At 36.2% G+C, this 10174-nt stretch overlaps 2 protein-coding genes across 2 annotated transcripts; one reads left to right on the forward strand and one right to left on the reverse strand.

The window, feature by feature from the left end:
* Positions 1–1864: 1864 nt before the first annotated feature.
* Positions 1865–5495, forward strand: LOC147395143 (putative serine/threonine-protein kinase PBL7). The gene is made up of 8 exons (XM_086454827.1): positions 1865–2329; positions 2417–2485; positions 2608–2676; positions 2791–2859; positions 3919–4115; positions 4232–4421; positions 4654–5036; positions 5130–5495. The coding sequence occupies exons 1-8, from the start codon at positions 2182–2184 to the stop codon at positions 5316–5318; spliced, it is 1314 nt and encodes a 437-aa protein (XP_086310953.1). The 5' UTR covers positions 1865–2181; the 3' UTR covers positions 5319–5495.
* Positions 5496–6248: 753 nt separating this feature from the next.
* On the reverse strand, positions 6249–9181 carry LOC147395144 (nuclear polyadenylated RNA-binding protein). The gene is made up of 3 exons (XM_086454828.1): positions 8619–9181; positions 7687–7757; positions 6249–6937 (listed from the first exon to the last, which is right to left on the reverse strand). The coding sequence occupies exons 1-3, from the start codon at positions 9106–9108 to the stop codon at positions 6749–6751; spliced, it is 750 nt and encodes a 249-aa protein (XP_086310954.1). The 5' UTR covers positions 9109–9181; the 3' UTR covers positions 6249–6748.
* Between the last annotated feature and the right edge of the window lie 993 nt (positions 9182–10174).

A 10174-nucleotide genomic window follows, 5' to 3' on the forward strand; every position in this document is an offset into this window, starting at 1 on the left:
CTTAGGGCTAAGGATTGGGCCTGCTAGTCCAGCCCACCACAAAAAAAGAGGCTTAATGCCTTGATCTTGAGCCCACAAAAGTATGGCCGGACTCAAAACTTTCCAACCCATTGAATTTGAGCGGGTCTAGGAATTACAATGCCCAGCCTGGGCTAAGAAAGCCTTCTATTATTCTCTATGTATTTATTATAAATAGTTATACATGTGACCTTATAATGAGAAAGGGTGGCATTCGGAGGCTCTAAAGAGAGCCAAACATTTTTTCAATGTATGGGAGGAGATCATCCTCCCAAAAAATAAACCCATTTCAAAACTTCTAACCCCTTCAAAAGTGGTTTACAAATATAGGACGGTCCACGATTCTTTAACTTATAAATTAGGGTTAGAAGTTTCAGAATGAGCTGATTTTTGGTGAGGGTGATCTTTTCACCGTAAAGATCACCCTCACAAAAACCATCCCATTCGGAAACTTCTAACCATTGTTTTGAAAAACGTTAGCACAATGTTTGGCTCTCTTTAGGGCCTCCCAACGCTTCCCAATGAAAAATAATTAAAACATATTATAAAATAACAAATTCATCCTCAACTCATATCTCACCAGTTTTTAAAACTAGGTAGAGATTGCATCCCCTGTTTTGACCAAAAGTAATATCAAATGATTTTAAAAAGCGCATGAATTTAAAATCTTATGAAAATTAAATTGAGCTCAACTTAAGTCTCGTAAGGTCAGGTATTGGCTGAGCCAATTAAGGCCCAATAGGGCATAGGGCTGGTTTAAGTTACAGCCCATCATTTTTGGGATGGATTGGGGCTCAACCAAGCCCGAATCTGCCCCCTCCGTTTACTAACCTAACCGACCTTTTAGCAAGTCTCCCTCTTATATATGAGTCGGTTCTGCGACACACATATAGACAACGTGTTTGTCTTATATGGGCAAAAATATTTGGAATGGGCTGATTTTTTGTGAGGATGATCTCTGTGATGAGGGGATCATCCTGGCAAAAAAATCATCCCATTCCAAAACTTGTAACCCCATCAAAATTGATTTACAAAAATTGGACGGTCTAGAAGTTTCATAATGAGCTGATTTTTGGCAAGGATGATCTCCTCACCATAGAGATCATCCTCACAAAAAATCAGCTCATTCCAAACATTTTTACCCATATAAGACAAAACACGTTATCTATATGTGTGTTGAAATGATTGTCGTTTGAACCTGACCCTCTATATATATATATATATATATATATATATGGGGCGGTTCAAGGGTCATATGTAAGAAATACATATGAAAAAACAATGGTTTTTCAAAATATGGGTTAGAGGTTTTGGATTGAGCTGATTTTTTTTGCAAGGATGGTCACTATGATGAGAAGATCATCCTCACAAAAAATCAGCTCAATCAGAAACTTATAAATCCATCAAACCAAGACGTGAAATGTAGGCACTTACGATTTTCAAAAAATAATTGCCCATATGTTTTAGTTAGTCCTAACTTTGATACGTCTAGTTTCTTCAAAAGTTTAATACCACACTCCCTCAAGACACCACGTGGCACATTAATAAATGAACTTTTGGCTCATTCCCTACTGAACCTAGTTCACACTATCAGCCTGATTGATGATTTAATGCCAATTGTTTTAAGTATTTTTCGTGCCCACGGAGGCAATACAAGCTTACGATATATATTTTTATATATAGAAAAAGGTGCCTCGGACCAAAATTGTGTGAAACGTGGCACTTCTGAGTAAGGAATTAATTAAAGACGATTACTCTTTAGGTCACTCTAGCACGACTTTTTGAAATTTATATTAAAAAATAGAGAAGCGCACAAAGCGCGCGTAGATGAAACTATTAAGTAAGGAACTGAAACATAACTAACTCCGTGTCGCAAAACCATTTCTCAATCGATGCAAAACTGAATCGTTTTTTTTATTTTCTTTCTTTCGTTCGTTCTTCTTTGATTCTTGGTTCTTGAAATCTCGCTCGCACTTGCGTTTGATTTCTCTATATTTCTCTTTCGATCTCTACCGCTTCATGTTTGTCTGCAAAAACAGAGGAGAAAATGAACTCGAACAATGCGAATCTCCTTTAATGGCGTAGTGGAAGTAGAAGAGAACAATTGAGCGATTTGAGATTTCTGAGTTTTTCTGTGTCAAGATTTCGAATTATTAGGGGAAGATGCTTTGTTTTGTGATTAGGTGGTGTTCGTGCTTGGGATGTATAAGGAGGAGGGAGGAGGAAGAGGAGTTGATTCCAGGAACAACTAGTGATGATGGCGAAGAATTCCAGAAAACTGTGAACACTGAGATCCCAAGATTATCTTCTGGTTAGTTCATTTGATTTCTTGATTGATTGATGTATCAGATCTTGATTTTAAATTGAGTTTTTGCTAATTTTGATTGATTCTTTCCAGGAACACCAACTAATTATTGGGAGGAACCTCAGCCAACTAGGAATCATGAGATTTCTAGCTTGTCTTCTGGTCAGTCTTTCGAATTCTTGATTGATTGATCCAATCTGTATTCTACTTCTTGATTCATTGATTGATGGATCCAATTTGGATTTTAGATTGAGATTTTGCTAATTTTGATTGATTCTTTCCAGGATCACCTACTAATGATAGGGAGGGACCTCAGACAACTAGGAATTCTGAGATTTGTAGGTTGTCTCCTGGTCAGTCTTTCGAATTCTTGATTGATTTATCCAATCTGTATTCTACTTCTTGATTGATGGATCCAATCTGGATTTTAAATTAAGATTTTGTTAATTTTGATCGATTTCTTGCAGGAACATCTACTAATGTTAGCGAAGAACTTCAGCCAACTAGGAATCCTGAAATTTCTAGCTTGTCTCCTGGTTATTTCTTTCTATTTCTTGATTAATTGATTTAATATGGAATTTTGTCTGTTTTGTTTTAGTAGTTCTGTAAATCTGCTTGTTTCTAATACTGATCCGATTCCATTAATCAGAAATTCAGTTTCAGATTCCATTTAGTTGCTCTAAATTTCATTTGACACTATCAAATGAGATATCAGTGATTTTGATAGTTTACTTTCAGTAATGAGATATCAGTGATTTTGATTGTTTTATTTGCTATACAATTCGTTCCATCAATTGGAATAACTCAAACTAAACATTTCTTCATTTGCTTTAATTAGATTTCAACGTGATTTTGGTTGCTATGTTAATATGTTATGTTCTTGATAAGTGAGGTTAGAGATTTAACCAAGCATAACAGATCTGCTTCTCTTCTTTAATGAGATTTAAATGTGATTTTGGTTGCAAAAAAGTGAACAGATACGACAGTGATAAACATTCAACTGGTCTAAACGTTAATAAAATTTAAAGAAGAAAAACTAAAAAAAACACACACAATAACAATTATATGATCATTCTATGCTGGCCTAAGAGATGTCCTTGTGTTAAGTCCTAGAACAACTACTAAAAAAAAAAATCGAAATTATAGACCACATATACAATTACTACAAATGCAAACCATGCGCAAGAAGTCGAGGTCCATGTAGGGGATGCACACCCCAAAAATGTGACTTGATATGATAAGTGAAAAGCATCAATTAGTTTCCAAAAAACCAGAAAAATTAACTGCAAATACGACCGTATTGAGGAATAGAATTAGAATATCAGAGAAAAAAAATACATATTTGATCTCATTTAAACTAGATGTACTTTTCTTTTCTCTTTTTTATTGACTTGTCTGTAACATAGGCTGGGAATGTTAGATGGCCATGTGGAACAAAACCTGTTACATGTTAGACTTTGTGACTCATACCTGAGTTACAGAGTTTGAAATGAAATTATCTGATCTTCAGATATGGGTATGCTAATGCGTGAACTTAGTTCATCGTGGTATTTACAAAATTAATTAGGATCTTACCTTTATATTCCAATTTGAAGGAAAAGAGAGACTCCAATCAACAAGGGCTACAAGTGAATCTTCAGCTCCGAAGGATAGGATTGATGCTCATGTTTCTACTCGGTCAGCCATATTTACCTTACAGGAGCTTACAGATATGACACATAACTTCACATCAGAGTACCTCCCAGGCAAAGATGAATTTGGAAGGGTTTACATGGCGAACCTTGGAAACCAGGTATAAATATAATACTCCTTTGGTTCATGAGCTTCTGACCAATGTGAGATTAAGCATTGTTGTGTGGTTATCGATTTTGGGAAGTTCTGCATTTGAGTTGTATGTGTTTTTCGAAGGTTGTGACTATAACCAGGCTGAATCGTTCTGGGTTCGTTAGGAAAACACTATTTATAGAGGAGGTTTCAAAGCTTAGGAATATGCACCACCCTAACATTATCAACTTAATTGGATATTGCGTGGAGGGCTCCGAACGCCTTCTTGTCCATGAGTCCCCGCCTATGGGAACACTGCAAGAACAATTACATTGTGAGTATGGAAGTTCCTAGAAACAATCCATTTTTGTTTTTCAGAGGGCTTTATTGTGGGATATTTGTAAGAATTACAATATCCAAAAATTCTATTGTACACGAACAATAATGCCCAAGCCTTTTGTTACTAGGTGACAGAAAAAAAAAAAGGATTTCATTTTTAGAAAATTTTAACTAAAGAACAAGGTATTGGAGACTGCTAACTACTTGACAAAATGGTCCCTTCATAGCTATGCCACATCGTGAGGAACCAATACAGTGGAAGACAAGGATGAAGATAGCAGCCGGTGTAGCTAGAGGTTTGCAATACCTGCATGAGGATGCCCATATTGTGTACCAGGACTTTAAACCATCCAACATATTACTTGATAAAACTTATCAGCCGAAGTTGTCCCACATTGGATTTGCAAATATTGCTGTAGTTAAAGGTGGAATGAGCAGTGTTAGGAGAAATGGCAGTTATTCTGCCAATGAATATGTCCTGAAAGGGAAAATGATGATGAAGCCTGATATATACAGTTTTGGAGTAGTGCTGTTGGAATTGGTTGCAGGACGCACGGTCATCGACTTGAGTAAAGAAAACAAAGACAAGGCACGGAACCTTGTTTTGTGGGTAATTAGTCACCCCTTACTCATCCAATAAGTTTTGGCTCACATGTACTGTACTATCCCTTAATGAGATACTCATAATTTCATATTTTTGCAGGCACGAAAAGTAATGGAGCATCACTGGAGATATGAAGACTTGGTAGACCCACGGCTACAACGCAGGTATCCAGAGAATGAGGCCAAGGAAGCTATTGGTTTGGGATTAATGTGTGCTCAAGACGATGTTGCCAAGCGTCCTGACATTCAAGCAATTGTGAACACTATGTCCAAACTTGAATCATTGTGAGAAGTTATAAGAGAGGTGGAAAGATCAGGATGGACAAGGACTCATAAGCAACAAGTCTACCATTTATTTTATTCAATTGTATCTAATATCAGAGATGAGAGAAAATAAGAATAAGTTAGGACAGGGAAGAAGGAATCATAAGCAACAATACCTTTTTTTTTGAGTAAATGGTACTGAATGTTAGAGATGTTAGTGAATACGAATGGAAGTAGAAAGAAGTTTTTTGGGAATACATTTCTGTTGTTCATGCTTTCTTCTACTCCTGAGCTTTGCCACCCCTAACAAAAATCAGCTTAAATTTTTTCAGATCCCGTCAAATATGCACAATTTGATATTTAATACTAGAATTATTGTATTAGTGATTAGTTTATCTTTGGAATTCCCAGGAATATCTTGCCATCTCAATCATATTTGATGGATGCTTTGTGTCACAACTGATGTTGAACTGACAAAACCCAGAGCCTTCAAATTTTTGTTTTGAGGAGATTGTAGGTGTACATGAGGAATGGCCTAAGCAAGGACAGAGAAGGACCCTTTCCACACCATGTGCTCCTTCTTTCAGCTGCATTCACTGCGTTCATTTGGTAGACATAAACCACTGTTCATCAAAAACTTTTCTTCAAAAAGAAAAAAAACTTTGATGGCCACATCATAATTGTAATATATCTATCACCTTCACAAGATCTCAACATATTGTCCACAAAAAATCCATTAAATCAACTTTTCATGAGGTGTTTGCTTTGTGGCGAGTATCCCTCAGACTTGCCTAATCCAAAGTACATTAACATAAATTTTGATCCCTACACTCCCACTTATACATTTGTTAGGGCCAAATTGTAGCCAATTCCACACAACATTCAACCCAAATTATTATCTTTATTATAAAAGAACCGAATTATTGAACTAAAAAAAGAAGAAAAGAAATCAACGTAGTTTTAACAAGTGACAGTTTCTTTGGATTTGGATGGTTCTATATACTACAGACGTGTGTAGCTGATCTAACTTTTAGGTTCTGCTACTATAACACCATTGTTTGTTCCATGTCACAATAATCACCAATATTTTATTACAATCATTGTTTCTGAACACATCAGAACATGGTCTTAATGTCGTTTGAGAAGAGAGAAAAAGATGATCAATAATTTAGACGATGAGATGTTCAATAACTTGGGAGTGAAATTTCAACATGTCAGCAAGCAATGTCTCCGAGACGAATCAACTGTCAAGCTTGTTGGAACAAAGTTAGGGGAGCGGGAACGACATCCCTGAGAAGATATATAAGAGACTCCAATTACTAAAACTTTACACAATAAGGGATATGGCCCACAAGGCCAGATCTCCACCTCTCACTAATACAAAAGAACAGACGAGTTTCCTATCCTTCAAAGAAGAGGGCATGGGGGAGGCGGAGAAGAATCTGTACTCTCTTCCTAAGACAATTTGGTGTGGCTTTTTTCATTCAAGAGGGAGTGTGAGTTGCCATGGGGATTGGAACATGACGGTATATAGCACGACTTGACATTCAGAAGATTCTTCACGGCGCCTTGCCCGCCCTTTGGCAACACTTTTCTGAATCTCCTTCCTTTGTGTTCTTTCTTCACTAATACGACCACTGATCCCTGCCATACAACAAGAGAACAAAGAGCGAGAGACTGAGAAGTGTGCTTTAAAGCTTAAGCTATGGTAACATTCCCTGATCTTAGTGGCTGTTTAGCTATGATTTTGTTGAAATGTGTTCAAAATTTGTCCTTATTTGACCTACTCATCGTCACATTGGCTAAAGAAAATTCACCACAATTGCTAAATTGTGATTCTTCATTCTCTTTGTTTTCATGTGTTCTTGATCTTCTATTGCACCTACTATACTTGTGAGGACTATTAAATTCTGTAAACCTATTGAAATAAATCGGTTCTATGGGCACACTGAGATTCCTATGTTCATACTCTAAGTAACAATCTTTGCCATATTGAGGTTGTAGAAGTTAAGAAAGACATGTAAATTATATTGTGGACCGGGAAGTTTGGTGGTTGTATCTTGATGGGTAGGGGAATCAGAACTTATTCAAGAGTACGCATTTGCTGTTAAGAAATTTCTGTGCTTATTAAGCTGATGAACCAATTGAATGTTGCCACGTGTATTGAAAAGCAATTAAAATCACAACTCCTAACTATTCATAAATCATAAATTCTCTCCACCAACCAATCACGCTTGCTTTTTCAATACACGTGGCATCATGCCATTGGTTCATCAGCTTAGCAAAGAAATTTCTTAACAGAAAATTCGTAATCCTAATTCGATCGTCAAAGTTTCTCCTACCCGAAGGGTTATCATAATGAAATAAAAAGAAATGAAAGTATTTGAGTGTACCTCGCTTGAATTCAAAGATGTAACGCTCTCTTTCCTTCGAGATTTCTCCCTCTTTTCTTCACCACAATTACCTGGGCATGTAAGAAAATTTTGGTTGATTTTTTATTTTTATTTTTTTTCAAGGAGGTCCAAGATGGACCCATCAAATTTTGGATACAAATCAAAACTTCCAATAGGCATTTTATAGTTAAATTAACATTATATGATTGAAATTTTGGTGGTAGCAATACCAAGTTGCGTTTGGAGATGGAACAATTTAAAAAGAATAATGATTTTCTGACACCCCCTCAGTCATAAGCCTCCATTATAGAACCGTGGATCATTTGCCAAATCATAAATCTTTTTCTTGTGTATCCCTATGAAAATGATCTATGGTTCTATGATGGGGACATATGCTAGAGGGGGGCGTTAGATTATCACGACTCATTTAAAAAGTTGCAAATAATAAAGAGTCTTGTGAGACTTGAAGACCACTATGTTAAAATATAATTTTGAGATATTTATTAATTTGAATATATTTATCAATTTTCTATCCAAGATTTCATTTCTCCTTCAAAAATCTATAGAATCTTTAAGGTTGAAGAGTAGGGTTAAGAAATTTACCCAATAGGTTGAATGTGCTTAGTTTTGGGAAGAAAAATCATGAATTTTTGGACATAGGTTGAAGATACAGGTATTTTGGTCATTTGATCAATCTATTAGAGAAGACCACGGTCAAGGTGTAGATCATTAATTTGAAAACACAGGGGAATATCAAATATTCACCAAAAAGTGGAGGGGAATGTCTAAATCACCCTACAAAATACAAACTCAGTTAAAAAAAAAAAAAAAAATAGACAGATGGCATTCTTATTACGAAGGAGTTGTTTTGTAATCTTACTTCGGGATTTATAAGATCTGGATTTTAGAAATATAACGACAAACCCACTCACCATCATCTTTGCTGGAATCGAACGAGTCAACCGAGTTACCAACCGAAACAACGCAATAATCTCTGAAACTCGGCGATCGAGGGCACAACTCGCTTCCCTCCTCTCCATCTCCAAATGTACTCTCCTGATCTTCATCTTCTTCTATTTTTTGCACCTCCTCTCTCTTCTCTAGCTTAACAATATCCCTCTTGTCGTCAGATTTCAACACATTAGCCTCGTCAAATCCTATTCTCTCCGTCGGAAATGACACACTTTTCCGGTCTTCTTCATCATGTAGAGAATCTTCAGGAATGTGTTCTTCCTCCCCTACAATATCTGATTGAAGTAATTGTTTCTCAGAAAGAGTGCTTTTGCATCTTTTCTGATAGATTCGAGTGTTTCTGACCCGTTTGATCTCTTCAATCCGACGGCGGATGGGGCTAACTCCTGGAGGATCTTGTGGTTGATTATCCTCTCCTTCGATCTTAGGCTTCGAAACCCCACAACCCATCGAAGAGAGAGAGAGAGAGAGAGAGAGATTGTGAAGGATCGAAACCGAGAGAAAGATAGAGAGAGAGAGAGAGAGAGAGAGGTGGAGACAATAGGATAGACAAAAGGGAATTAGGATTAAAACGAAGGGTTGAACGAATGTTACGGGTATCTGTATCTGCCATGACAGCCGAAGAGGAGTTGGATTTCATGTTGGGTTTGTGAGGTATGCCTTTCATTTGACAATTGGACTTAGAAAGCGCATTTTGTTTTATTTCTCTTTTTATCTGTAACTGATTTTTGCCAAACTAGCTTCGTGTCCTGTTGGCGGGAACCACTTACAAACACACCTGTTTTTTTTTATTATTAATTAATTATTATTTATAAATAAATCATAAAAGTGATGCATAGTTTTTGGCCCACGTCCTTGACTCCATCTGACGTGTTGACTTACAGTCCAATGAACGTTTTACATGTGGTACGAATGACATCAGTAAGAGAGAGAGCGCGCTTTTTTCCTCCGCTGCCCATGTATTTATTTTTTACATTTCAAATCTTAAGAAGGTCGTTGGACTACATTGATCGTCACATTTAACACAGCCTTTTAGATTTCATTAAAATATTCATATTCGAAAAGAAAAAAATATATATATATTTTTAGAACTTGATCCAAGGTGTTGAAAATGGATAGTCACCGGTATCCAAACTTAAAACTAAAATTCAACGGTGAAAATTAATTTTTTTTTTTAAAGAGTACATATAATTTTTTTCTCTACAACTTCATTGCATCAGATCATGTTTTATAATGTTAAAAGGTGATCAAATTAGAAAGTTTTCTTTTTTTCTTTTCACTATAGGCAGGAGAGAGAAATGGGTGTTGCCAAAAACAACATTCATTTAGCATCACTCAAATCGTAGTCACAAAATTTTCAATTTTTTTTAAAGAATCGTGATAAGCTGACTCTCTATTTTGTACGCTCCCTTCTTAACCTAGCAGGTCACAGAATCATAAGTCTTTGTCTATGTGTATCTCGAACAAAAAAAAACTATGACTATGTGAAGTGAATGTACAAAGAGTGGACAAAAAA

The sequence above is a fragment of the Akebia trifoliata genome, chromosome 9 (assembly GCF_017979445.1).
Source record: "Akebia trifoliata isolate Shusen 1 chromosome 9, ASM1797944v1, whole genome shotgun sequence".
Lineage (NCBI taxonomy): Eukaryota > Viridiplantae > Streptophyta > Magnoliopsida > Ranunculales > Lardizabalaceae > Akebia > Akebia trifoliata.